Source organism: Colletotrichum truncatum, assembly GCF_014235925.2.
Source record: "Colletotrichum truncatum strain CMES1059 chromosome Unknown Contig_0004, whole genome shotgun sequence".
NCBI lineage: Eukaryota > Fungi > Ascomycota > Sordariomycetes > Glomerellales > Glomerellaceae > Colletotrichum > Colletotrichum truncatum.
The window spans coordinates 1,828,935-1,856,402 of record NW_027222401.1 but is presented as its reverse complement, the minus strand read 5'-3'; the positions used below and the strand labels follow the sequence as shown (position 1 = coordinate 1,856,402).

The following is a 27,468-nucleotide window of genomic DNA, read 5'->3' as shown; positions in this document are numbered from 1 at the left end:
TTTGCTCTGCAGGGCGTCGAATTGCATGTGCTTAGCCTTAGCACCACCTGCTTGAAGAGTTCTCGAAAGCTCGACATAATGGCTGAAAGCCTTTGCAGCATTTACGTCCAGCTTTCTATAGACACTCGCCAGCCAATAATGCTAACGGGCGAATAACTTTGTGCTGCGGCTGGTAGTATCCAACCTCGAAGTCGCAGCTGTCGAATAATGGACAACTTTGTCGTCTGGATTACTCCATAACTACTTAGTACCCGAATTCATCACCGAGGGGTACACTCTCACCTATCCGGATAAATTGCTTTCATTGGATTGTAAAACTCATACTTTAGTTCTTGGTTTCTTGCGTTCTTCGGCTAACCCAGTTTTTGGTCACGATGTTGGCATCACCGCCCACCAGATGAAGCTTCAGCTGGGCTTCGTAGGGCGATCGAGTCTGATGATGGCCTACTATAGAAAGTCACAATCAGAGTCATAATCAGGTGCTTTGTCTTACTATTAGCACTTATGCAAGTGATCTCTCACTCATGATTCTCGGATTTAGCCTCTCCTCTTTAGCCAGCATGATCTCTATCCGTCATCACAGCCCTAAACCATACTTCATACTATTTTGGTCCTGTGGAAGCTGCAAACAAGCTTTGGGCATGAAACCTATCGCCTTACAAGCCTCTCCGATGATAAGCGAGAACATCTCGGCAAGCACCTCGAGTTCCAAAAATTGAAATTCAGGAACACGGCCTTCGAGCCAGTGATGATCCTGTTTCTCTCCCGACAGGCATGGCTCCCCTGCTTCTCAGATGCAACAATTCGGAACGATCCGAGTATTTCCCAGGATAATGCACTTTGGTCGTGTTAAAAAATCCATACGGCAGTATAACTTGCTGTCGTATTACGATGCGTCGTCCAAGACACGCTACCTGTCATCACACCCTCCAAGAGCAGGAATGAAGGGCCATTCTAGACCCTTCGCGAAACTATGAATCGCCTCATCCATCCAAGGGGAGAAAAAGGGCGGGGCAAGGGTGCGTCAAGCCCCGGAACACGCTACCCGTCACCCGCTGGCCCTCCCTCCCGTCCTAGTGACGCACTGCCAGCTCCACACCTCACTTAATACCCCAGTTCTGCCCAGGACCGAGCAAAAGAAATCCCCGAGCCGCACACGTCATACCCTCCTTCAGCCAAAACACCCCAGAGAACTATGTCATTTGTTACCCAAGAACCTGCTTTTGGAAGAGACGACGGTGGGCGGCTAGGTAGGAAGGTGGAAAAAATGAGACAACCACACACATACCAAACAGTGGCCTCGCGATCACCACGTTTAAGCGGCAAGGTACGTATCAGTGCAGATTAAGCACCATGACATGCCCGCCCCCAATCAAAATACTACGTATGAGGTGTTGCTCTCCGTTTACGTCCGAAACGAGCAATGAATCGACCAACAGGTCATCCGTAGTGGCTGGAAAGACTAACTTAAACGGGCGGCCCAAACCGTTTCTCGCACCTTAATCCATCATCGTCCGGGCGGCGCTTTCGCTCCGGACAAATGTCGTGTGGTGAGACAGTTGACCCTTTCCAGCTCATCCTTGGCAATTTAGGCCCTGCGTAGGGGTCACATTCACACTCTCTGGTCGCCTCTTCACCCTCGCTCTGCCGCATGGCTAGAACGAGATTACGATGTTATACAAAGTACGTACTCAAAGGAATGAATCGAGGGAAGGAAGGTGATGTATCACGGGGGGGGTTACCGCTTTGACGTCACTATGCGGTGTATGGCAAGTAGATCGCTGCAAACCTTTCATGCCAAGATACTTTCTCCAGATTACCAAAGGAAACGCAGGTAGGCAACTGTGTCGATAAGGTGAAATCGGTGATGGGCTTGAGTAGTAGTGGGGAGGAATGGTGTCACTGATGCATGGCTAGAAGTGATGTAAGGTGAAGGGGGATCCCTGGCTGGAGTAGACTCCGGTTGGTTCTAGTATCGAGGTCAACTGTGTATATAAAGACTTGCCCTCGTCGACCATTCACCTCACACCTACCCAATACAACAGAATCAAACAACAAACACCTTGATTAGAGATCACACTCTTAAGCCAAACACACCACTTTACACAAATTCAAACATACCACCAAACCACAAACCGCAAAAATGGGCGCCGTCGTCTCTTGCGTAAGTTGATCCTCCTAATAACTGGACCTTCCTTCTTCTGGCAAACATCGTACTGACACGTTACTCTATAGATCCAATCCGTCTTCCGCACCATCGGTAACTGCCTCACCTCTGTTATATCTGGCATCGGTGGCATTCTCCATGCCATCATCGGCGGCATCGTCTCCTTCTGCAACATCATCATCAGCTTCCTGACCTGTGGCTACTGCGGTCGCCGCGGAGGAGGACGTCGTTCTCGTCACACCACAACGACTAGAAGTCGAGTCTGAGAGAGCCCTCGTCCGCCAACATCAATGTAAAGAGCAGATGGGGGGGTAATCATCATGACTTGCGGCATGGAATTGTACGACTATTTGTATTGAGGCGGAGGATGAGTTTTCTTTTCCGACTGCGAAAGTTACTTGTGCGAGCGCAGCATCGATCAGCTTTGACAGCATACCCTAGTTTCCTTGAAGATACCCACGATACCAGGTAGCTTAGCTCATAATTGGTACTCTATTATCCAAAACATATCTTGCCTCTTGTGACATTTGTATAGTTTGATATAGTTCCTTATTACGCTCGATGGTCAATCCAAGTTTTCTATCACGACTGACCCGAATTGGTAAATATATTAGTACCATGAAATGGATAACGTACATGATAAGCGAGTGAGACAGACAAGCGAGTGAGACAGTAAACCGCGACCGTCGCACCTTGACGCGACCGGCACCTTTTCCTCTACAATAAATCATGGAATCAGCTAGTATTGAAAGAAGGTTACAAATTGCCCTTCAAGCAATGAGAAATGACCCAAAACTTAGTGCTCGGGCCGCAGGTGCACTCTATACAGTCAGTCACGCAACATTAAGCCGGCGACTAAAGGGAATAGTCTCACGACGCGACAGCATGCCTAATTCACGGAATTTATCAGATTTAGAAGAGAAGACAATAGTTGAGTATATTCTCGACCTAGATGCGCGATCATTTCCTCCCCGGCTGAGTGGTGTGGAAGAAATGGCCAATCGACTTCTCGCAGAGCGCGACGCGCCTCCAGTTGGGAAGCGCTGGGCTTCTAATTTCGTCAAGCGACAACCACAGCTTAGGACGCGTTTCTTTCGCAAGTATGACTATAAGAGAGCTCAATGCGAAGATCCAGAGGTGATTCGTGGCTGGTTTTCGCTTGTGAAGAATACAATTGCGAAGTATGGTATTGCTGATGCTGATATCTACAACTTTGATGAGACCGGCTTTATGATGGGCGTTATTGCTTCTGGAATGGTTGTTACAAGTGCTGAAAGGCGTTCAAATACGAAGATGACACAGCCTGGCAATAGGGAATGGGTTACAGTTATCTAGGCTATTAATTCCCAAGGGGAGAGCATCCCGCCATACATCATCGTTGCAGGCCAGTATCACCTCTCAAGCTGGTATACAGAAACCTCTCTTCCGGGCGATTGGGCTATTGCAACGTCTGAAAATGGATGGACAACAAACGAGAGAGGTATTGACTGGATCAGACACTTCGACATTTATACAAAACCACGTACGTCTGGGAAATATCGCCTCCTCGTTGTTGATGGTCATGAAAGTCACCACTCCGCAGCCTTCGAGCTCTTTTGTCAAGAAAACAACATTATTACACTGTGCATGCCGGCTCACTCGTCTCATCTACTTCAACCCTTAGATGTTGGTTGTTTTCAGCCGTTAAAGAATGCCTACGGTCGGCAAATTGAGAATAAGATGCGGCGAGGCACAACCCATATCTCGAAGGAAGATTTCTTTGCAGCATTTCACGAAGCTTTTAAGCAGTCTTTTACGAGGAAAAATATCCAGGGAGGTTTCCGAGGAGCTGGACTTGTCCCTTTGAATGCAGAAAGTGTTCTCTCAAAGCTGGATGTAAAGTTCCGAACGCCAACGCCTGAGGAGGGGGTCCCTCAGACACCAGACCCTTGGATCTCTAGGACGCCGAGCAACCCAAGCGAAGCAAGATCACAGTCTACTTTTATTAAGAGTCGAATCTCACGCCACCGAAGCAGCTCTCCAGCATCAATTTATAGTGCTGTGAGTAAGCTAGCCAGAGGGACAGAAGGACTAGGGCATCGGGTAGCATTACTAGAGTCAGAGGTTCAAATCCTTCGAGAGGAGAATGCAATATTAAGTCGGCGTCGAAGGGCTAAGAAAACACGTCTACAGAAAGGAGGAAGTCTTACTATATCTACTAGAGAGGATATACAGTCGCAAAGAGAGGCAGACACGCAACTACAAGAGGAAACGCGACGGAGTAGTGGTCGCAAAGTGAGGTCTGAGACGACTCATCGTCGGTGTGGCGTATGCGGGAATACAGGCCACAACGCGAGAACATGTCAATTTATTGAGGAAACATCCGAAGAACAGGAATCCGAGTAGTATTAATCAATCTAAGATTTCTTGTTATAGATTTCGATATTATTGTCGCGAAGGTCTGGTTTACTGTCTCACTCGCTTGTCTGTCTCACTCGCTTATCATGTACGTTAACCTAAATCGAGGATTTTTTTTTTTTGACATCAAATTTCATTTAAATATACGCCTGCTCTATTTCAGTCCTCTAGAACATTTCGGTTGAAGAATCCATGAATCTGCCGGCTAGCTTCCTTGCCTACCATCGGCGCTAGCTCCCTTTCGTTCAAGTTTGCAACCTCTCTCAAATTCTCTGTGGCCAGCACTACCCGCATAATGTTCTTAGGGTTAATGCCCGGCACAGCGGCCAGCATTTCTTGGGGTTCCAAATTAAACGACTGGTCCTCTGCCTTCATATCCTTGTCAAGGCCAGCGCGAACCGCGGCGATAGGGTCCGGCTCGTCCTCCTGCGCTTTAAGCGACTCGAATATCTCGGCTGTCTGGTAGGGTGACGAGGACCAGATGATGCGTAGTTTCGGGAAAGCGAGAGTAAGAAGCACAAGCTTGGATTGTAGATCCGATGAGACGTTTGTTGGCGCGATGCTATTGAAGCTGCCGGATAGGTCGGCGAAGGGTTCGAGGGTGAAGGACTTATTTTGATCGAATTCAATGAGGAGCATCGGGTTCTTGTAGTGCTGGAACATAGTCTCGGCCTGAGCGTAGAGGCGGCCGTCCTTAAAGGATGAGATGAGATCGCTGATGGACTTTCGCTCCACGCAGATGTTGGGCGAGAGGACGTAATCTCCCACTGTCAGCATGCAGGGCACAATGATCATTGATCGTCCGTGGAGTAGTGATGGTAGCGACGAGCGGAACTCTCGCACATCAACCACCACACGTGGCGGTTGTGCTGTCGCAGCGAGACGTCCGCCGCCAGCGATTCGGGTGTTGACAGTGCGTAAAAACACTTCTTGCGGATCTTCGACGCCATGGGGGTCAACTGTCATGACCAACGACATGGACGCGCGCTCTTTGATAACTTTTGTAAATGCGTCCTTTTCTCGGCGGACGCTAGAGAGATACCGTTGTTCTTCTACTGATTCGCCGTAGTATAAAAAATATACTCTGACATTTCTGTCATTGTGCGATGAACGGTAGACCTCGACTCGGCGAATGAATGCGGCGTCAGGTTCGTACATGATGATGTACCGAGGCTTCACCTCTTCCAAAACATGTTCGTCATGATCTCCATCGTATGCATGAACAACAACTAGATCTTGCATTTCATATAGTTGGAAGTAATCATCCATATCCTCCAACGGATCAGAGATTACCTCTGGCTTCTGTTCTGCCTCCTCTTCGGTGATTTGAACCTCTGCCATCAGGTCCTCCACTTCAGCTGGTCGTTCAAAGAATTGCATGATACTGCCGTTCTCAGCGCGAGTGAGCGATGTTCCCGTGGCTCCGCCGCCCCTCATGCGTCTCCGTTTGCTTGACGGCTTGCCCCTGAGCGGCTGACCTGCTCTGTCGGTAGCACCATTCAGCGCTTTCTGGTTCTCGGAAAATAGCGTCGCATTGACCTGAGCAAACTCTCGTTTCCATCGAAGGTAGTTGCGTAATTTCCTCCGCATCATAAATGCGGCTGAGGGTTGGTCCTCATCTTCATCATCCTCTGAGGGATTCTTCTCCACCTTGGGTTTGAAATGCATGGTCTGTAGATAGTCGCGAAGTTGCCGGCATGTATTGGTATCGCCACACATTATAAGAATAGTACCGTTGGAGTCATCGCGTACTGGAGGATCAAAATGCATATTGTTATCGATTTCCGTCAGTACGTCTGCCAGCCAAGCCCATTTTGGCTGCTCCTCGAGAACTGGTTTAAGTGAATCAATGTTCGCATCTGCCGTAGCAGCCTTCGAGCTGGCGGCATAGACACGTCGTCGAGCCGTCTCAAAAATCGTCTGCGCAGCGTCAAGGAACAGCCAGGGCGATTGGTTCTGTCTCGTAGAGCCCGGGGGTGGAGAATGCGCGGCATGGATCGTATCTAGATGTTGCAAGAACGAGACTGCGTCGAGTGTTAGAAGCGACGACAGCATGCCGCGGAGGACGCTTAAATCATTGACAATCTGTCGCGTCTTCCAGCTGACTCTATGCCAGTTTGGATCAAGCTGTCTCCTGATGATAACGTCGAAGTTCTTGTGCAAGGCGCTATCAAGGTTCCAGTCTTCCATTTCCAAGCCGGTGTTTCCTTTTTTCAGTTCGTGAATACTGACTTCAACGCATTCCAGCACAGCATTTTGAATATCTCGCATGGATTCGCTCATAGTGATATTCAACTCTACAACCTCTGCTGTCTTTTTACCCTCAAGCGACTGCGCCACTGTCACATGAAAGCGTGGCCATAGTGAAGCCTTCTTCAAGAAGAGATTTCTCATCATTGTGGCCAGTGGTGAAAACCCTGTAGAAAAGGGGTCAGGATTATCAGAAAAGGCTTTGAGAAAGCCAGCCTTGTTCTTTTGCCGATAAATTCTCAAGATGAAGGCTTCTAGGGATGTCGCCACTACGCGATCGGCGTGCAGAACTACCAAACCCGTGACCTTTTCAGTGTCGAGGAGATTTGTCAAAAGGTCAACGACGAGAATGCGCGAGGTAATGCTGAAAATGCCACCGCGAGTGTACATCTTTTCTCTGGCGCCAACGCTGGTGAAATCGGTGTTGACGACCGTGAGCCCCCTGGCGTTGGGAGACATGCTGATGGCGGCATGCTCGGCGAGAGCCTCACCAATCCAGTTGTTCTCGCGATCATCAGCGCCGACAAGAATAATTAGATTGTTTCCCGCTGCATCATAAGAGTGAAGTAGATTGGTGATCAGTCGCATCAATCCCAACCCACGGGCGAGCACGACCAATTCATCTTCGTTTCTCAGCTCCTGGAAGAGGTTCTGCTGGTACTCCTTGAGCGGGCATCAGCTTCATTCCTAAACACATCCAATCGAAAATCAAGAACTCACAAGGGGCAGCGAGAGTTTGACAGGCTGAGGGGCGTTGGTTGACATTGTGCATCATGGCTATCTGAGAGCCGACACGCCGGTGATAAGTATGGTGATGGGGAGATGAGAGGTGATGATGACCGGATGGGGCCAATAACCGTCGATGATGCCTGGAGATACAGTGATTGAGACTGTGCAGATGCGGCCACAGAGCTAAAAACTTTGCTGTCAACATATTCTCGCACTGTACCGCGCCTGGTTAAATAACAACCATGCGTCACATTGTGCAAGACTAATTTGTTTAACTATTTTTGAAGAAAGGGTTGTTCTACTTGATTTTCAATCTTAAGTTCTAAGCGCTATGTTTTCGACAACTATAAAGCTAAATACAAGATTTGGTAGGTTTTTGGGCGTCAGGTTCATTAACATAAGTTATTGTAGTTGTAACTATGAATTGTTAGTCCATTTGCACACGCTTTTCTCACGTCACATGGTAAAGCACCACAACTGTGGCCGTCCCAGGTACGCCATATATTGTCTTTATAGCATCATTTTACTTGGTCAGCCGGTCTCACGAGCCAAATTACACATACACGATGAGTCCACAGACTAATAACGACATCTTTCGAACAACGGCCAATATTTAGCGTTGCTCTTCCATATGTCGTCATCAACGCCAAAGGCGCTGTCAAATAAAGATGAATCCCAGACTGAATCTAGCCCACAAACCCGTGGGGTAATGGGGATTGGCCTGCTGCACCTCAGGAAAGCAGCATCTGTCAGGTTTTCGGCCATTTTCTAACACCCTAGTGGCCTCGTGGCATGCAGGCAACTCGCCAGTGACGCTCAGGAGGACATTGTCCAGTGTCTCGCCATTGTTCTGGATGGGGCGGCTACGGACGGCCAACACCTAGAACACGGTGTAGTACGTAGTCTTTGCTGTGGGAGGCCTTTTGAGTTGGCGGGGATATGCTGTCTGGTGCTGTCCAGTCACAGTTGCATAAACTGCCTCCCTCAGTAGGTGGAACGACGTCATCAGCCGTCGCAACCCTCCACGTACCATAGTGCACGCCTCAACTCACATGTAAGCCTCTGACAAGATACTTTAAAACAGCCCGTTTCCCTCCCTCTGCCTAGCCATTTATCCTGCCCAGAAAAAGATTCTCCCTCTCTACCAAGAAAACAATACCTGAAACCAAACAAACAAAAAAGACCTTCAACACATATTCACAATGGCCGACAAGGTTAAGGAACTCGTTAACAACATCACCAAGGGCGATGTAAGCCACACAAGACTCTTGCCCCCCTAAGGAGAGTATCATGCTAACCTCCGGCGAGAACTCCGACAAGGAGAAGCAATTTAGCACCCAGCCCATCGAGGAGGGCAAGAACATTGACCCCAAGTTCGCAGCCCATCAGGCGCACCCCGGCCCTGCGGTTCCCAAGGATTTCAACGCCCAGGAAGAGGGCACCAAGGAGGAGCGTCGGGCCAAGGCGGAGGCTCTGAACAAGTAAAAGAGTTGTCTTGCAGTCGACACCTTATGATGTATGATCAGAAATGATATTGTAGACTATGGGTCACGAAGACGGCAACTGAGTGGATACGGAGACATCGGAATCAGATGGCGGAAATAGTCGTAATGCTACCAATGATATCACGAATCGATTCCCACATAACGTGAGACCTTCAGAATGTCCCGGAATTTCAGAATCACGCAGATAATAAGTGAGTGTCGAAACAGTATCCGTAATTTATGCCTCCCTCTGTTTTGAGAAGCGGAGAGAAGCCTGAAAAAACAGGGGGAACACAATCTCATCGAGATGCGAGTGATGATTTGTCTGATGCTCAATTCCATCAGCCAATGCACCCTAATTCTTGGGAACCAACAAATGTTACGCTGCAGGTTGCGCGTCCCGCAATGACGACAACCTTCCTCTTACTTCCACGTGGCGGTGCAATCACTTAATGTGTGGCTGGAAACAGCACCACATGCCTTATTTGGGGAAGCTGGGGCCTTGAACCGACGCTTAAGCAGCGCCCGAGAGTGGAAATCATCCCAGCCCGCCTGCCACTGAAACGAACGACTCAGCCACCTGCGGTGGCCCAGTGCAGACGGTTACGAGTCCCGTCCTTTCCAGTCCAGTCACCTCGCTCCGCTGTAGCCTGAGTGTACCTCACCGTCCCTCCGTCCCGTCATCCCCTCGCTCAATCAGGTCCAAGTAACGTTATCCCATCGCACACACACCAAAACCTACCCGGACCTCTATCCTCGGGCGGCACAACCCTCCTCTCTCTCAGCCTTCTCAAAAGTCATTCTATGATACCCTCAGGGTTCCCCCGTTGAGTGGTGTGAGTCCACATTTCATGAAACGCCCCCGGACCCGGAAGCTCTGGCATCTTTGAGCGCAAGCTTACCACTCTCACATTAGACGCAGCTTTCTTTGGGCGCAGAACGGCTGCCTCTATTCTAGTACGCCAGCGCGGTACCGGCACTGTACTCTGCGTTGTTATTCTGCCGCGAAGTACACCATAGTACTGTAGAGTTACCTTTTCACCCCCAACACCACCAAGCGACGTCGCCCCTCGAGTGTGGCCAGGAACCTAGTCCATTCCATTGCTGAAAGCGACTGACCAGAGGAACCACCATCCCGAAAGAGGAGGTGTTTGCCCAGACACCATCGACTAAGCGCCACTTGCACTTACCTTACATACACACACACGTACGACACAAACCGCTGCGACTGCTGCTGCTGGTACTGCAACTGCTGCCTCGCCATCACGGCTGCTGCAAGCACACGACCAGTCCCATCAACTCCACCCTATCTCTATTCCACCATCAATCGACCGCACACGAACCTCGACCTCTACACTAGACAATCTCCTCCCGACGACTCCCCTCCTTGACTAACCCTCGCCGCCATCATGCCGTCGGTATTGAGCGATGACGATAAGGAGACTGTCAAGCGATTCGTCCCAAAACAAACGAACAAGATCCAAGCCGTTGCTGTTGCTAGGTTATATGTGGCCTATCCCAACCCCGCAAAATGGACGTACACGGGTATTCAGGGCGCCATCGTCTTGTCAAATGACTTGGTAGGCAACACCTACTGGCTCAAGATGGTTGATATCTCGGTAAGCTTCATGCCCCCTGTTTTGGGCTCCTCCTGGCTGACATCTCTCAAGTCTGGAAATCGAGGCGTCATCTGGGACCAGGAGATTTTCGACACGTGGAACTATAATCAAGACAGAACCTACTTCCATACCTTTGAAATCGAAGAATGTCTCGCCGGATTATCGTTCGTTGACGAGAAGGAAGCGAAGCAATTCAAGAAGAAGATGGACGATAGGGAAAAGAACGCAAGTAGAGCCACGAGATCAACTCCGTTCGGAGGAGCCGCACAACCTGCTGCCCACAAACACGGCCTGCTTGGAGGACTTTTCGGCAGCCGGCATGCCTCGGCCCCCACCCCTCCTGATTCGCCGCGATCCAATCTGCCTCATGGCCGAATGCCATCCATTGGGAGTGCAAATGGTCATAAGCCTTCGGAATTCCCTGTCCTTGATGCTTTTGACCCTCAGTGGAGGGAGAACTTTGGGCAAGACCTGCGAGACAAAGGCTTGACCGACGAATTTATTAAGGAAAATCAAGAGTTCATTGTCGATTTCTTGAAGGAGGAACAGGAGAAGTTGATGTCAGGACCACGAAGCCACGTCCCGCCCCCACCGCCGCCGGCACCGGCACCTCAATCAAACGGTATCGAGCCAAGAAACGCGAGGGCTCCTCCTCCACCACCACCTCCTGGTGGAAGTCACTCAGATGGTCCACGGGCGCCGCCTCCACCGCCGGCTCCTCGACGAGGTGCTGCGCCTGCTCCTCCACCAGCTAGGAGATCTGGTAAAACGGAGCCCCCGGCTGTCCATAGGGAACCGACTCCGCCGACCGAACCTGCTGCGCCAGAGCCTCCCAAGAATCGATTTGCTGTACCACCACCGTTGCCAGATGCTGGCAAGCTGGCCCACGCATTGGGAGGTTCTGTTAACTCCATTCGTGGACCCGCAAATCCTGGGCCGCCTCCGCCTCCCCGGCCACCGAAGACGCCAATGCAGGAAGAAGAAAGACCTGCCGGTCAGAAGTTTGGATTGCCTCCGGCTTTCCCTGGCTCCAGACCACCACCGACACCGAGCCGTGGACCAGTTCCCCCTCCTCCTCCGCCCCGAGCAGATGCTGGTCCGCCACCTGCTCTCCCTCCCAAGACCCCGGCAAACGAGCCACCTCCATTACCGCCGCCGTCTTCGCGACCCGTGCCGCCTCCTCCTGCTACGGGTATTCCTCCGCCTCCCCCGCCTCCTCCGCCTTTCCCAGCGTCGCATGCTCCTCCCCCACCGCCGCTGCCCTCATCGAGCGCTCCTCCCCCCCCACCACTACCTACCTCTCCGCCGCCTTTGCCATCATCCAACGCGCCACCTCCTCCGCCGTTACCTGCATCAAACGCTCCTCCTGCCCCGCCTCCACCTCCTCCAGGCGCCGGTGCGCCTCCGCCTCCACCACCCCCACCACCAGCGAGCTTGGGCGGACCTCCACCGCCGCCTCCCATGCCGAACCGAGACTCCGGATACTCCTCCGGCGTTCCGGCTCCCGCTCCTGATGCTGGGCGTTCTGCCATGCTGGGCGACATCCAAAAGGCTGGTGGTATCAAGGCATTGAAGAAGGTTGACAGAAGCCAAATTCGAGACAGAAGTGGTGCTACAGTTGGTGGCAGCAGCGATACTGGTCCGCATGGTAGTGGCTTACCTCCAGCTGGTGTTTCGTCAGGTGGTGGCGGTGACATGGCAAATGCCCTCGCCGCAGCACTGCAGAAGAGAAAGGAGAAAGTTAGCAGAAGTGGTAAGTTGAAGGAACTATGCATGTTTCGAGCGCTGTGGCTAACTCTTTGAGTAGATGATGAAAGAAGTGACAACGACGACTGGTGAGCGATCAAACATAAGCAGCTCGAGAATGTGGACACGCCGCTTGGAAGCGACTTGCCCTGTCCGTAAGGTTCTTCAAATAGACTGGGCATATTTGCTGAGGCATTCAATTCTTGCTATCCTTGGCGATAGCTGCACGATTAGGGACGAGATGGATAATTGCTAGTGGCGTCTGTTTAGTACCTACGAAGTAGCGGTATGGAGCAGACGGACACCAGCAACCAGGGACTGGCAGAATGGCACGAAACGGATCAGCTTTCTTATAAGCGCGTTAGCCACATGTAAGAAGAGATTGAGATCAAAAACATTAAAAGTCTTCAAACCGAACAGTATACTATAACTGTGATTCACAATAAAGAATCATTTGGAAGTCAGGTATATATGAACATTGAAAAGTGGCCCGAAGACCAAATGCCAATAATTCAATTAGTCGAAACATAAGGAAATAGTTCTATCATCTTCATACTCCGACGAGCCATGACGTCTCTCCCACCATGGCCGTCCAACGCACCGCCCTAGACACCTTGACTGTCGCGGAATCCAGCAGCTGACGCAAAGGTTGGCTACTGGATTTGAGAGAGAAGACAGCATTCCCAACTTCTTTGGTCTTGCAGCAGAAGACCGCCTGAAGAGGGAGGTTTCGGGGGCTCCACTCTGACGCGCATAGAAAAAAAACACACGGGAGCGAACGCGTGCGTTTTAGATGTCGTCAATGTCAACGTCCTTCTTGCCACCGGCGCCGGCCTCGTCCTCGCTCTCCTCGGACTCGCGGTCGTCGTCGAACTCGAAGTTGCAGTCACCATCGCCGTCGGCACCGTAGGTGTCGGTCTCGTTGATCTTTGCGGACTCGGGAAGCTCGCCGTAGGCCTTCAGAGAACGGGCCTCATCGGCAGTGTACTTGAGGATGACGTCGCCCTTGTCGTCCTGGTACTCACGCAGGGAAAGGAGGATAATGTCGCCCTGGTTGATCCAAACCTTCTTGCGGAGCTTGCCACGAATGTTGGCGAGACGCTTGACGCCGTCGAAGCACTGAGCCTCAAGACGGCCGTTACCGAGCATCTTTACGACCTGGGCATATTCTGAAGATGTGTTAGTTATGTTTTGAGATATTTCTATGGCTTTCGAGAGAGGGCGGCGATTGTGTTGACGGATGCCGTCGGTAGTGACGGAATTTTCATGTACGAATTCTGTTCGTATCGACCTCTCCGAAACAAAGGGGAAGTGTAGCACTGACCTTGGCCATCTTCCTTGAAGGTGAGCTCACGCTTCTCGTGGTCGGACTCGTTCTTGCCACGTCTGCGGTTCTTTCCTCCCTGTGTGGTTGTTAGTTCATGATCAACAACTTCTCCATCAACAATAACATCATGATCGGTGTGCGTAGCCTTCAAATGGCAAGGAGGGGGCGGGGTTGTTGGCGGGTCCGACTAAACAGGGGAGGTGGATGTTTTTTTTTTCTCCCCTCCCTTGGGCGACATCATTATAAGATTATTGAATAACTGACCTTTCCCTTGTTCTTAGGCATTTTGACTCTCGAGAATACCTGTTCTGAGGTTTGATAGAGGAGGGGGGTGGGAGAGTGGAAGTGTCGAAGGTCGAGGAGTGGGAAGGGAAAGAGTGTGGGCGGTGATGTTGGCGGGCTTTATTGTGCGCGAGCGCAAAAAAATGGGCTTTGGGCTGGTGCACCCAGTTGCCTTACCTGTGCAGTGATTTAATGGGTAATGGGAGGGCGCTTGCTGGGACCACTGGATCTGGGCTGCTGGAGGGGCGAATGATGCAGGCTGGTTTTCCTGTAAGAAAGTGGTACCGGTATGAGTCAAGTGGGCCTGGTTGCGGGGCCGCACCGAATGCACTGTGGCTCGGTTCACGGAGTTTGGTGAAAAAGTAAGCCACAGCAGATGCATTGCATGTATGATATGTATGATGCACACAGCCCACCACTGCAAACCCCCCAAAATATGGTCCGGGCTTTAATCTTACGTAATCTTCGATTCTGAGGGGAGCTCCAAGCTACCGCGACCTCATTGTGTTCGCTACCAATCTTCTTGTTCGTGATAGGTCTCTGAACTTCGACTTTGCCTTCCGGAGGATCTGTTCCCCGGCTCATTTTACCCTCCTTTACTTTGTCATGGGTCTTCAGTGACTCCGCGCTAGTTATTCTCCGGGCCATGACACCGAGCTAAGCACCGACTCATAACATACATGCCGTGAGGCATGACTATTCTTTCGGTGCCGTCCAAACCATGGCGATGATCCCGGTACCGCTACGAAATGTGAGTCGCACATTCCGGCGACTGCCGGCGGTGACGGCGACAGCACCATTCATTAGCTTTATGCCTTTTGTTCGATATTCTGATTTCCCACGAAAAGCTGCACACAAAGTGGCTAGTCAGTTCACGCCTCCAGCCTTCAATGCGTCTCGCCTCAACATTCTGTATCCGTTGAATTCAGATGTTTCGGAGAAGACGCTCCCCGCGTATACCGAAGCTATGTTCAAGCGATTAGATATCCACTCGGCACACGAAAAAGGCGTATACACCAAAGTTCCTATACCCAGGCATCTCTCAGCTGGGAAATACTTTTACTCGAAATTTACAGCACGTCATGTTGTCGAGCAGTTTGACATGCCGGCTTTTGCCCAATCGCTTGGAGAGCATCCGAGGGCGGTCGTAAGAGAGCACTACTACGAAAAGAAGAAGAAGAACGAGCCGCTATGGCAGTGGTTCCATGGAAGCCATGCCTTTGGAAGCGCAGGCCTTGTCATTCATTCCGGTGGCAAATTTATCAAGGCAGTCAGGAAAGCACTATACACCAGGGGATACGGTATACATGGGCGAAGACTTGGGAAAAGTTTGTTGGGGGCATCATCTTCGAGGAAGGACGATGGCTTGCGAGGCACACTTCTGTTCTACGCCTTGAAACCCCTAGAACTCAAAACTCAAGTTACAATGAAGGAGATTCAGGAAGCGGTCGACTTTTGTATCGACTACTTCATTCTTAAGACCCGACAGGAGAGCGGGAAGCAGGTCCCGGGGAAAGTTGCGCACCCCAGCAGCATGTCGAGACGGGCGGCCAAAAGGGAGATGGCACTGCCCGATCCAAGCTTAAGAGGATTGGTTTATCGACCTTGGCTAAGGAAGGAGGATATGCTTCCACAAGGACATGAGTTCCCACAGAAGAAAGCAGTCGACCGCTTGTGTAATCAGCAAGAGTCGACCGAACAGCAGCGCTCGCTCCACGTCCACGGGAAGTTGAAGGTTAACAGCAGGCACAAGAGGGCAGGCTCCTTAGAAGGGCATCCACCCTTTAATCCTGCCAAAGACGATGGATTGCCCATGATGAGGCAATCGAATCAAAAGAAACCCACTAAAAGAGCAGTAGCAAAGAGGGAAAGATCGGAATAGCGACAACTTCCCTTAAGGCCAGATTAAGCAATGACTGGCAAGTCAAGGGATTGAAGCCCTTGCCTTTGCTGAAGTAACGCTGGCGTGAAAGACTTGTACAACTACAAGCGGTATTCAATACCCAGTGTACCAATATATATATCTTTGATACCCAATGCATAAAGAAGGTAGGTCAAATAAGTAAATACTTGTATCGTGATCCTTTTTGCCTCTGCATTTTGTAGAACACCACAGTAGTATAGATCTCTCTGGGTCAATCCTTGAGAATGTTATCCCAAGTACGGACTGCAGAGAGCCAAGAGGTATAGCTAATTGGCTAGGCTAATTGCGATATACAAACACCGTTTGATTAGACAAAGGCACACAGCCCAGGTGAAATAACATGAATTGCTGGAGCCGTTGAACGATGGAAACACGGAAGGAATCAAAGGGCGAAGCATAGGGCAGGGTACGTACCTGCACACCTTGAGGACGGGCGGCTCGTTCCCAGGCTTGCCAGGAGAGGACATGGCGACGAATCACATTGCTAGCGCAGAGCTGTCAGCCGAAACGTTCTGGAGCTGCCAACCTGGTAATTAACTGAAGTGCGTTGCATCTCTGACCCAGCATATGTGTCTCGGTCTTGCGAACACGCTACACAACGGACCCAAATTGTCTTCCGCACTGCACGAAGTCATCGTGAGCTTGAGCTCGAACCGCGACAGCAGCAGTGACGAAACCAACTCTCAAACTGCACAATTGATTCGGCTGCAACCCAGGCAGATTACGTATCGTTTTGGAGACATTAGGCCAACCCCCTCAACACTAGCAAGCACCTGCCCACGATGCTAGTCTCCCTGACTGTCGGCAAGGTCGACGCCGGCGTCACGGTTCTCCTGACTCCCGATAAGCGCCTGGTATGTCAAAATCGACTCCCATCTCTCTCTGGCGATGAGCTACGGAGCTCTCCAAAGGGAGTAGTGACGTCTACCAGCTCCCGATCCACCTAAGCCAAGCCTTCCCCTTGACATCCCTATACTAATCTTGAGCTTCCCAGATCGAGTTTCCCTCCATCCTGCTTCCTCCCAACATCTCCTCCGGCAGTATCGTTGACATTACCGTCTCCCGCAACCTAGGCTCTGAGTCCAAGACCGAGCATGCCTTCCGTGAGCTCCAGGACCGTATTTACTCGGCCTTCGGCGCCTCCGCGCCGGCGACGCCCGTCCTCCGCTGCCGCAATGCCACCCAAACATCTGTCGTCCTCGAGTGGGATCCTATTGAGCTGGCCACCGCCGACCTCATTTCCCTCTCTCTCTATCGCAACGGCCAAAAAGCCGGCAACATCCCCCGACCCCTGCAGATGCACAGCACCAAGATCAGTGGCTTGGCTGTCGACACTGACTACACTTTCCACCTCGTGCTGCGTACTACGGCCGGCACATTTTCATCAGACAAGGTCGTCGTCCGTACGCACAAGATGACGGACCTGAGCGGCATCACCATCACCACGGGCATCATGCCAGCAGCCACCCGAGAAGCGCTGACAGCCGCCGTCGATCGTATCGGCGCCAAGATCGTCGACTCCGTTCGCATCGACACGACGCACTTTGTAACCACCGAAGGCCGTGGACTTGCGTGGGAGAAGGCTGTTGAGACAAACATCCCCGTCGTACGACCTGAGTGGGTCGAGGCCTGTGAGAAGAACGGGCGCATTCTGGGTGTCACCAAGTTCTACCTCGACGCCCTCAGACCAGGCCCTTCGAGCGACGACCTCCAGCAGGCACCAACGCCACCGCAACAGCAGCAGACTCCTCAGACGCAAAAGGAGCTGCCTTCACCCCCTGTTGCGAACTCCCCTGAGAATGGTGACGCTTCGTCTGCTAAATCCCCCGAGGGGGCCGAGAAGCCCCCCGCTCCAAGGGCAGAGGATGAGCAACCAACGCCCGGCGACGAGGAGAAGGAGGCCGAGCAGAAGAGAATTGCCGATCAGGAAGAGCAAAAGGTGCGATTGGAAGATAAGGACGAGCAGAACCTGGCGCACCGACCGAAGGAGGAAAACGACTCGGGCAGCGAGAATGGTAAAGGCGACGAAGACAACCCCAATGAGAAGCCAGGAACTTCTCCTGACGGAGCGTCATTCCAAGACGTTGCTTTGTAAATCAGCCGAGGATGGAGATGGGTTGGGGGAGGCTAAAAGGCAGCAAAAGTGATTGCAGTCCTTCCACAGCACGGAGTTACCAGAGGAGAAGTCTTGGTTTCATGTACAACTAGCAGCCTTTTCTTCATGACAATTATAGAGTAAGTTGCACAGATTTTTTGACAGTGAAGCCGGCATCTATGGTGTCTTCTCCTACGTTTCCCCCCTCTTCCACTATGCCAGGTTATCTCTTCTCACGGCAAAATCTCCTTGCCTTGCCAATCCCAGCACCTTCCCCGTCCATCAAGCCCAACCTCTTTAGTGAGCACACTACACATCCTCTCCACGGCATACTCCGGCTCGAACAGTTGGCCTTTGGGCACTGTGCTCCAAAACGCCTCACTGAGCCCCGTCTTGACGGTGCCAGGGTGATACGCCACGGCCATCGCCTTGTCACCGCTCCTCGCGCCCAGCCAGAGGTCCAGGCTCTTTGCGAGGCTCGTCACGCCTGCCTTGGACGCGCGGTAGCTGTACCACCCGCCCTTGCGGTTATCAGACGTGCTGCCCACGCGCGCCGACATGGCCGCCCACACCGCGTGCCGCGCGAGCCCTTGCTCGTTTTGCAGGGGGACCGACTTGCGCGGGAGGAAGTCGCAAAAGTGCTTCATCAGTAGCATCTGGCCTAGGGTGTTGACCTTGAACGTCTCGAGCGCCTTGTCGTACTCGACCTGCGCCAGGGACTTCTCCGGGTGCAGGATCCCGGGGATGGCGAGCGCAAGGCGTAGGTGGTGCGAGTCCGTGGGGAACAGGGCCCGCGCTTCCTCCGCCGCCGCCTCAACCGTGGATTCGTCCGTCACGTCGACGCGTACGACCTTCAACCGCGGCGCGAGGTCCTCGGCTTCCGGCAGGGAGTCGAGTATGTGCTGCTTCGCGGCGGTGTTGTCAGCGCGGGATGTCGCGAGGATCGGGGCGGTGGTCGTCCGGAGGAGATATCTGGTCAGGTGGCGGCCTATGCCGCGGCTTGATGGAGATACGAAGATCCAAGGGCGGGACATTGTCATCTTTTGCTTTTCTCTGCTTTTTCTCTCGGGGCGACGGTCTGACTTTCTTTCTTCTTTCTTTCTTTTCTCTTTTTTTTTTTTTATGTTTATTTTTACTTCTCGGCAGTTCTAAACTGAGGCGTCACGACTGAGACGGAGCATTCGGGAATATATGGCCCAGGGGGGTGATGGTTCATGTTCAGGTTAATGGGACTCGGGCGTTCAGTAGAGAGGCCGGGATTTTTGAACGTTGACCATTGAGAACGAGATCCATATCAATTCCTTGTAAAAGAAAAAAAGTCACCATGTTCTAATTGAGTTTCAAGACGGCCCAAGTCGAAGACATCATGACTTTGAGAATATTGGGGCTCCCCGATTCCACTGTCCCTCAGGTAACGGGGCATAACGACGTCATTGGTCGAGAATGTTCAGATCCGCGTTCCTGCCCCCCTCCCCCTCCAACGACGACGCACACACATTACACACGTCTGTTCTCGATCGGATCTGCGAACGGGCCAAACTGAGATTTCATATCGGGGATTAAAAAGCGCACGTTTTGATCACTATTTTCAGATCGGCATGTCCAAGCGGGCAGGGTCAATGTTTGAAGAAACTGCTTCCTCATCAATTTGAGATGCGTCTGCGTCCGGCAGCGCTAAAAGAAAGGTAGGGGGGGTAGCCTCAGTCATGAGAGACGGATAAGTTACAAAAACACGCCGCGAGATTCTCGTCGTTTCCCGGACACGGGTGGGGGACTGTTTTTCCCCAATAAAAAGCCTTCCAGACAAATGAAAGAGAAAGAAAGAAAAAAGAAAAAGGGAAAGGAATGATTCCTCGTCAAACGCTAACCCCGCCGGTTTGAGATTGCGGTACCCTGGATATCGCCACGTACAGGAAGCAGAATGAAATGATATAAGAAATGAAAAGGGCATACCCTCGTTGCGAATATTAGACCTCCGTTCTAAATCATGTTGTAGGCATAATCGTTCGGACCACCGGGCTGCGGCGTCTGGATCCTCTCCGTCCGGTTTAGCTCCTGGCTAAGCCGCGCCGCGAGCTGCAGCTCCCTTATCAGTGGCTCCATGGCATCCAGCCCGCCGTGTGGGACGAGAGACGGGAGGTTGGAGACGTGGTGCTGGGGTCGTCCTGTACCTATCCTGCGTGATCGCGGGGTATCGTGTGAGGACGACGGGCGTTGCGACCTGTTCTGGTCGCGCTCGTAGTAGTCGCCATCAAAGTCTACAAAGACGTCTTCACCGTCCACAATCCGGCGGCGAGGCCGTTGGGAGGGCTCTGACTGGTGTTGTTGGTGTTGTGGTCTGTTTTGCAGGCGGCCTGTTCTGCGCACCCGCACCTCATGCCGGGCGTCGCTGCTGAAGCGCTGCTCTTCGTATATAAAGTCGCCTTCGTCCAAAGGCCAGTCAGCAGGGCGATGGGCCAGGAAAGGAGAGGCTGGGAGACTTCGAAGTTCGTTCATGCAGCGTTCAAGGCGGTCGATGAAGGCCATCTGGTTCCTTTCCTGTTGATGCATGCGCAGCTCGAGGCGCTCCTGATTGAGGAGCATCTCGTGCGCGAGGTTGTTGACTCTTGCGCTGCGGAGCATCGCGTAGTGGTTCCGCAACTCACGGGAGGACATGGAAAGGAGACCGAGAGGGTCATCCTCGCGCGACCTGCTTCTAGGCCGTAGAGTTGCCGTCTCATCCGTGTCACCATCGTCTGTCGAAGAGTCCTGTCTCTGCAGGGCGGTTTCCTCACCATCGCCCCGTGAGGTGTGCATGAGTTGTGAGTTCGTGTTACCGGCTGGGTGCTGCCGATTGAGCAAAGCTGAGGGTTGTTCAGATATCTGGTTTCTCGCGAACGGCGGGTGTGACACTTCAAGTACCGTCATTGGTGAGTTGAGAGTCGAGGCCGACCACCTCTCTTCAAAGGGGCCGCTTGGCACAACCTCTGCAACGGGCATAATGGCACTCAACCTCGGCCCAGAGCCAGGTTTAGGAAACGCCGCGATGCTGCCGGCGATGGACCGGTCCGTGAAGTCAATTGGGGCTCCACCGAGTTGGATGTCCGGGTCGATTAAGCTTGAACGGGGTGAAGTCAGACGGTCTGAGTCGACTTGAGAAAGCGTGGCAGAGTCGGCCCGCGACAGCCTGGTTGGAAGCGAGGTCGATGAGTAACTGCCAATCGCCTGTCCGATCTGCGTCAAGCTCTCATCTGACAGTGCAAAACTGCCTATCCTGTCCAACAGCGGGACTGAGCTTGCCCAGCTAGTACGGTGATAACTTAACCACCGGCGGGGAGGCTCGGAGCTGGCGGTGCTGTCCCTGGCCAGGTTCTTGTCAAACATGCTTGCAGCGGAATCGGCGGCAGCCATGGTTTCATTGAGAAGGTTAGTATTTGACCAGTCCGAAGATGGTGAGCCCTCCTGTGCAGTCTCCCATCCGGGCGTTAACTCTTCTCGCGCGGTCTCCCAGCCTGGTGTCTCAACTTCTTGTTTGGCTTGCCAGTTTGAGATTTTGGTCGAGGTTCTGTTGGAGCCGTGGCTTGAATTAGTCTCTTGGGACTTGGTCATGTTGGCTAAATTAGACACAGAGAGTTTGGTGTCAATGCCAAAGGCATGGATGTTATCTGTAGCCCCAAAGGTGCCGTCACGAGAAGGTAGACGAAGCGAGCTCATATCCGTCTCACACGTCCGTGGCCTCGGAGTAATCTCACCATCCTCCTGTTGCTGCATCTGTTTTGTCAGAGCCCTCAAGGCCTCCATGTCCCGCTGCTTGAGGGACTTGACGTGGTCTTTGCGACTTTTTCGCGAGGCAGCAGTCCTTGTGGAAGGGTTACGTGAAGCAAGGGACTCGTTCACCAGCGTGGTTTGAGCCGTATCACTGCTACCGGGTCTAGCGGCAAAGTTCTGCCTTGGCGGTATTGAATCTGTGTCCTGAAGAACAATCGATGCGGTTGAGTAAGCTTTTGCGGACCGGGCACTTGAGATGACCAGTTCTGATAGCTCTGTCGTTGAAATGCTCGGGGTGATGGATGGCGCTTCCGAGAAGCCTGGGCTGAGCTGAGGAGTATCAGAGGTCGCGCTTCGACGCTTCGTAGCACCTCCAATCATGCCGTCGATGGACCTTTGTTGGTTTGATGAAGTCTCTGTTTTCGGCCTTACGATCTTGACACTGGATCTTCGAAGTGGGAGTGTAATATTATCCGGTCGTTTTGAGGACTGCTTGACTTTCGGTTTATGTTGATTTGGGATACGTGGCGGGGCAATCAGGTCTGTCTGAGACTCAAGCCAACAATTCTTTTCAAGCGTGTCGTCGGGGCTTTGAGGCATGATGACCGGTGAAGCCGGAAGCTCTGCGTATTGCGGTGGCGGGAGAGGTAATCTATCTCGTCTCCTTCTAGAAACGCTCGATGGTTTCCCCCTTAAGCTTCCGGGTGGTGTCGAATACGGTGTCTTGGGTGGACTTGGCGGACGGGGATTGATTTTGGGCCAAATCGATACTGACCCTTTGGTCCCTTTGGAAGTTCGCTGCGATTTCGTGCTCATGGTGTTGATGGTGTTCAGAGTCGAAATGGAGCCTCTCTCGCTGACTGCCTTTAAAACAGTGACGGTGCGTTCCGTAGCATAAGGCCTAGGATGGCCGTTGTTCTCATCAACTTCCCCTCGGGGGGGAAGGTTAGGGGGAAGCGGCGGCGTGGCATTGAAGACGGCTAGTGCCCAATCTGAATCTGGTCCTACGTGACAGTACTCCAGCGGGATCGAAATTGCGATATGTGAGTTCCCGCTGGCGGTCTTGGACGCAACGGCAGAGTTGGGAAGCCCGGCAGTTCGAGGTCGGCGGTTAGGCGACTCAGATCTAGTGCGGACGCGCGGGCGGCGCAGCTTCTTGAACAGCCTCCATCTGTCTGGCTCTTCCTCCTGGGGCTCGGTATCGTCGTCGAAAACAGACCGCTCGGGGAACTCAGGCGGCGGTGCAGTCGTCCTGAGGAAGTCGATGAGGTCCGCCATACCTTCTCTATCGTTGTTCTCCCTGGCACGAGCGCGGACCGCGCCCCATTCTGAGTCGGTGTCCGCGGTATCTATCCTACTGAGAGCTTGCGCAAAGAGGTCGTTGGATGATCTTGACGTGCGAGGGAATAACCCACCACGATCTCCATCGCTGCTGAAACTGCTGAAAGTTCCTCTGCGACCTCTGGTGAGAGCCAGGTCCAGCCGAGGAGGACCCGAGTCAGATGAGACGACCATTACCTCGCTCTGTCTGCTGACATTACTCTCGTGGATGACCATATCGTCAATAAGAGGTCCTTGGATATGAAAAACGGTTCCTGGATGACATGCCCGAGTAGCTGGCCAGTGTAGCGGAAATTTCAACGTCCAGGAGGGAGTTTCAAGTTGAATTGAGTCCGTACATCTGTGGTTGTAGCGATTCCAACCAGCGACTCGCCTGCGGCGCAGCAAGTAAGGGTGGATAGTACGGGACAATCGGCGACACCCTTTGGTGCAATGGGATGATGATCACGCAACAAGAAACGAGAAAGGCCAGTCGTGCTTAGTATTCGCGGTTCCCAAAAAAGACGTTACGCGTAGAGAAATGGGTAAAGCAATATAAAAGGAAGGGCAGGTGAGGGAAGAGGAAAGGGTGGGACGGGGAGAGGGGAAACGAAATATCAGGGTTCGTGGAACTATCACTCCAGAGGGGCTCTCTTCTCCCGCTCTCGAGCGCAGAATGACGGACGACAGGGATCGATATATGTTCTGGGCTCGACGTCCCTCTGGGCGACCGTTGGGACGAAGAAAAGGCGGGAGGGGAGGCAGACGGCGGCAGACGGAGACAGTGGAAGCGTCAAACCATCGCCGGGAGGCGTCCGTGCAAAATGATTGGAACGAGGGGCTAGGGCACTCAGGGCTTGCGCCATGGTCGGGCTCCAGGAAAGCAAGAGAACAGACATGGACGCACCAAGGGACCAGTTTAGACAGATCAAGGGAGGGTGAAGGCGTCGTCACTAAGGGTTTTGGGCTGGCATCTAGGGGCTCGGGCGGAGGGTGGGCTCATGGCGCTGAGACTCGGGGTTGGGATAGCTTCGTTCAATTTACAATGGCAATTTTCTTTTTTCTTCTTGGCCTGACGGAAAGAAACAAAACGTCCACGAGTTTTCAAAGACATTGGCAACCTTGCCTTTGGTCTTGGCTCCGAGAAGGATGGAAGAAGAATGAGGGATGACCAAGGAAAACACCCCAGTGACAACCGCCACAATGGGGTTCCATGTTTCTTTTGCCGGCGCCTTGCAGACCGAGCTCGACCAGTAGTGCCGTATCAGTGTCACTTGAGAGACAGGAATTCTGGTTGAGACGGGTAGTGGAGGGGAGGATGAGGGATATGTAAAAGGCCGAAGCTGTTATGGGCTATGGCGTTCATCGACGACAATGGAAAAAGTGACTGGCTGTGTGATGGGAAAGCAGCAAGGCCTGATCTCGGAGCATTTTGATGCCGTGCGGCCAGTAGGAGCGGTAGTCTAGCATGGTGACTGCCGCGGAAATTGCTTTTTTCCCCCTTTCTCCTTCTCTCTCTCTCTCTCTCTCTCTCTCTCTCTCTCTCTCTCTCTCTCTCTCTCTCTCTCTCTCTTTCAGTTGTTCCGCTGTGCTGCCGTAGAAGGAGGACGGGGAGCCAATACTATGAAGGGAAGACACGGTGCGCAGTGCAGTCAAGTCGAGGAAGCTGGCCTGCAAGAGGACGGAGAAAAAAAAATAAAGAAAAAAAGAGATCCAGCCAGTTTGGCGTGGGTCGGACAAGGACATGGCCAGTTGAGTGCGTCTTCGGTTGCGAGGATCAAGGAGACAGAGTAAAAGAGAAACTGCGGGAGAAATGGTGGTCATGTCAGTGGTTGGTTGATGGCACCAGGAAGCTGGGTGGCCCCAGCAAGGGACTTGCGGTAGGGATGTTACGCAATGGCAGGCCAGCAGCATGCATGCAGCGGCACGATACGATGAGATTTGCTGCACCTGGTGTTTGCCTTGATGTGCTGCAGGGGTTCGACATACATGCGCAAGCTGTGTTTAATTTGCTAGTGAGGTACCAGGGACGGTTACAGGCAGCAAGAAGGTTGTCACCCGTCACATTATCTGCTTCTCTTACACACTCACTCTCACTCTCTTACTTCTTATGTATCTCATTGACATCAGCCTTCTTTGCCAACTCATACGAAGAAAGCTAGTTAGTGACTGCTACCTTTCTGCTATCCAATAACAACCTTTGAGCACATGTTTGCCTGTCTGACTAAGTAGGAACTTCTTCATCTGGGCTTGCTGTTGATCGGCCCGGATCATCCTTTGAGAACCTGTTATACCGAGAGAGAAAAAAAAAAGAAAAAAAAAAGAAAAAAAAAAGAAAAAAAAAAAGGAGAAAAACCCAAAACTCGGCAAGGACTGATGCGACTGATTCGAAGCGAGCTAGAAGAGGTGGCTGAAGGGTCGCCAACTCAACTTCATGTTCAGCCGCGGGAGTTGGCAGGACACTGTGGCTTGTTTTGGCCCTGTCATTTCTGTCAGAATGATCCTCCATAACCAGGCCAAAATCACCGAGAGAATAGAGACTGGAGTGTAGCTGTTTCGAGTCACGTCTTGTTGGACAAAAAAAACTGGCTTGCCCCAAGGAGTGGAAGTACATAGTAAGACTAATGGGAAGAGAAAAAAAATAGGTGTGACGTCGGCTATTCTTTCGGATGTGTTGCTGCCGCGACGATCCCCTTTCTCTCGTCGTGTGTCGCGTCTACCAGTAGCACATTACGTAAAATGCCTTTAATTTCCAGAATCATAGTTTGGTGTCTCATCGAATAATAGTCTGAATGTCCTATTGGGGGACTTGACTACCCATTTACACACGTAGCGCCTGTGTTGGTCGGGGCGGAATTGCACGAATCTTGGCTCCGGCTTGGTCCCCGGTACCGCGTACCCGAGCCGCGAGGACGACGTCGTGTAATTCTACTAATCCTTCCATTTGAGGAGCAAAGTTCGGTTGGATGGAGCCTTGTAAGGTTGAGTAGACAGTCCGCGTACCTCACCATGTCAGGTACATCATGGGAGCGGGTCTTCCACTAACAAATTTGCATTGCAAACAGTCAACACTGGCCGTTCCATCTACAACGCCGTCAACGGGCTCAAGCATTAGCGCCATCTTGGCCCTGCACCCTTCAGGTCCAGCACACAGGGAGTGAGCTAAGGAGTACTCCGCGCCCGCGCTCTCTCTTACACACACACACTGTCTCTCTCTGTCTGTCATCTTTGGCTTTCTCTTTTATTCAACTGAGTGCTCATTTCCACCCACCAATGCTCACCTCTTCGCACTTGTATGTGTATTTTATGCCAATGAGAGTTGAGCTCATCCGACAGACGCGACGCGCAACCCCAGGCCAGATCCTGTAAATTAGTGCCGACTTTCTTACTGCTTAGCTCAAGTCATATAGACTTCCATTCCAAGGCTGAACTAAACTACCTTGCTCCCTACACCATCATGATGGATCTGATAGATGATTGTTCTGTGAAGTCCCCCGAGGGCCTTGCCCCTACCCTGTCCTGTCAATGCCCGGTCCATGTCCTATGCTGAAGCTTTACCTCTGCCGATGTTGCGCTTTGCTGCATTGCACCACTGACGACCCATGCACAAACCGCCGCAGTGCGCATCCCGCTCGCTAAAGTTATCCCAAGTTCCCGTCCGTCGTCACCCGGACGGATCCCCGGCGGGCTTCTCCCTGCTCTCCCATCCTTCCCCGTTCCCCACCATCCACCCTCCCGGCTTCTTCCCCATCCACCACGAACCTCATCCTTCCCTCCCCACCCTTTCTTTCTATCCCTCTCTTCATATCCAGTCCTGTGTCACCGACGGCATTTCCACAGACACTTTAGTAGTCAGATCGCTTGCTAGATCGTGATCGTGATCTTGATGCTACTGCGAGGTGATATTCATAGTACACAATCCGACGAGAAACCTGCCAACCCAAACTTTCAGCTCCACCATTCCCTATCCCTTTGACCCCTTTGACCCTCACGTCCTACCCTCGTCTCGCCTCGCCTCCCCGACACTGATCTCTTCTCCTTGTGCTCCTCGTCCTCGTCCTCGTGATCTCCTTCTTCTCCACCTTCTTCGTTTTTTCCTCCCCACTATCTTCGTCTTAACTCTAAGCACTCTCGGCCCGCGTAACGCTCGCGCACACCCTTTTCTCGCCTCCGTCAATGTCTCTCCTCCTTTCCAGCGAGCGACCAAGGCCGAAACAGGGCCACCTCCCAAACAAGGAATTTTCACGCGCACCTCCGTGGAAGCCGAACCGAATCTGTCCGACACCAACAGTCAAGCCACTGCCAAACAGAAGAGACACTTGATTTAAAAGACCAAGACATGGTGGGCATGGATGCTCAGCTTTGCGATGCGTGCCATCAC

General features: G+C 52.3%; 10 protein-coding genes across 10 annotated transcripts; 6 read left to right on the top strand and 4 right to left on the bottom strand.

The window, feature by feature from the left end:
* Nucleotides 1–2,143: 2,143 nt before the first annotated feature.
* CTRU02_207307 (uncharacterized protein) lies at nt 2,144–2,433 on the top strand (the record flags this gene model as incomplete). The annotated part of the gene is made up of 2 exons (XM_036719305.1): nt 2,144–2,164; nt 2,236–2,433. 2 exons carry the CDS (start codon nt 2,144–2,146, stop codon nt 2,431–2,433), a joined length of 219 nt encoding a protein of 72 aa, XP_036589012.1.
* Nucleotides 2,434–3,052: 619 nt separating this feature from the next.
* On the top strand, nt 3,053–4,552 carry CTRU02_207306 (transposase; the record flags this gene model as incomplete). Its single annotated transcript, XM_070204864.1, has 2 exons — nt 3,053–3,434; nt 3,519–4,552. 2 exons carry the CDS (start codon nt 3,053–3,055, stop codon nt 4,550–4,552), a joined length of 1,416 nt encoding a protein of 471 aa, XP_070061397.1.
* Nucleotides 4,553–4,723: 171 nt separating this feature from the next.
* CTRU02_207305 (DNA repair protein) lies at nt 4,724–7,579 on the bottom strand (the record flags this gene model as incomplete). Its single annotated transcript, XM_036719306.1, has 2 exons — nt 4,724–7,477; nt 7,535–7,579. The coding sequence occupies 2 exons, from the start codon at nt 7,577–7,579 to the stop codon at nt 4,724–4,726; spliced, it is 2,799 nt and encodes a 932-aa protein (XP_036589013.1).
* Nucleotides 7,580–8,745: 1,166 nt separating this feature from the next.
* Nucleotides 8,746–9,028, top strand: CTRU02_207304 (uncharacterized protein; the record flags this gene model as incomplete). Its single annotated transcript, XM_036719307.1, has 2 exons — nt 8,746–8,793; nt 8,852–9,028. 2 exons carry the CDS (start codon nt 8,746–8,748, stop codon nt 9,026–9,028), a joined length of 225 nt encoding a protein of 74 aa, XP_036589014.1.
* A 1,408-nt stretch (nt 9,029–10,436) lies between these two features.
* CTRU02_207303 (wiskott-aldrich syndrome protein) lies at nt 10,437–12,485 on the top strand (the record flags this gene model as incomplete). The annotated part of the gene is made up of 3 exons (XM_036719308.1): nt 10,437–10,646; nt 10,698–12,399; nt 12,454–12,485. The coding sequence occupies 3 exons, from the start codon at nt 10,437–10,439 to the stop codon at nt 12,483–12,485; spliced, it is 1,944 nt and encodes a 647-aa protein (XP_036589015.1).
* Nucleotides 12,486–13,181: 696 nt separating this feature from the next.
* Nucleotides 13,182–14,004, bottom strand: CTRU02_207302 (eukaryotic translation initiation factor 1a; the record flags this gene model as incomplete). The annotated part of the gene is made up of 3 exons (XM_036719309.1): nt 13,182–13,561; nt 13,717–13,795; nt 13,984–14,004. 3 exons carry the CDS (start codon nt 14,002–14,004, stop codon nt 13,182–13,184), a joined length of 480 nt encoding a protein of 159 aa, XP_036589016.1.
* A 718-nt stretch (nt 14,005–14,722) lies between these two features.
* On the top strand, nt 14,723–15,883 carry CTRU02_207301 (uncharacterized protein; the record flags this gene model as incomplete). Its single annotated transcript, XM_036719310.1, has 1 exon — nt 14,723–15,883. The coding sequence occupies one exon, from the start codon at nt 14,723–14,725 to the stop codon at nt 15,881–15,883; it is 1,161 nt and encodes a 386-aa protein (XP_036589017.1).
* An 824-nt stretch (nt 15,884–16,707) lies between these two features.
* On the top strand, nt 16,708–18,020 carry CTRU02_207298 (Cell fusion protein cfr1; the record flags this gene model as incomplete). The annotated part of the gene is made up of 2 exons (XM_036719311.1): nt 16,708–16,779; nt 16,920–18,020. 2 exons carry the CDS (start codon nt 16,708–16,710, stop codon nt 18,018–18,020), a joined length of 1,173 nt encoding a protein of 390 aa, XP_036589018.1.
* Nucleotides 18,021–18,253: 233 nt separating this feature from the next.
* On the bottom strand, nt 18,254–19,054 carry CTRU02_207300 (short-chain dehydrogenase reductase; the record flags this gene model as incomplete). Its single annotated transcript, XM_036719312.2, has 1 exon — nt 18,254–19,054. The coding sequence occupies one exon, from the start codon at nt 19,052–19,054 to the stop codon at nt 18,254–18,256; it is 801 nt and encodes a 266-aa protein (XP_036589019.2).
* Nucleotides 19,055–20,000: 946 nt separating this feature from the next.
* On the bottom strand, nt 20,001–23,324 carry CTRU02_207299 (uncharacterized protein; the record flags this gene model as incomplete). The annotated part of the gene is made up of 1 exon (XM_036719313.1): nt 20,001–23,324. One exon carries the CDS (start codon nt 23,322–23,324, stop codon nt 20,001–20,003), a length of 3,324 nt encoding a protein of 1,107 aa, XP_036589020.1.
* Nucleotides 23,325–27,468: the final 4,144 nt, after the last annotated feature.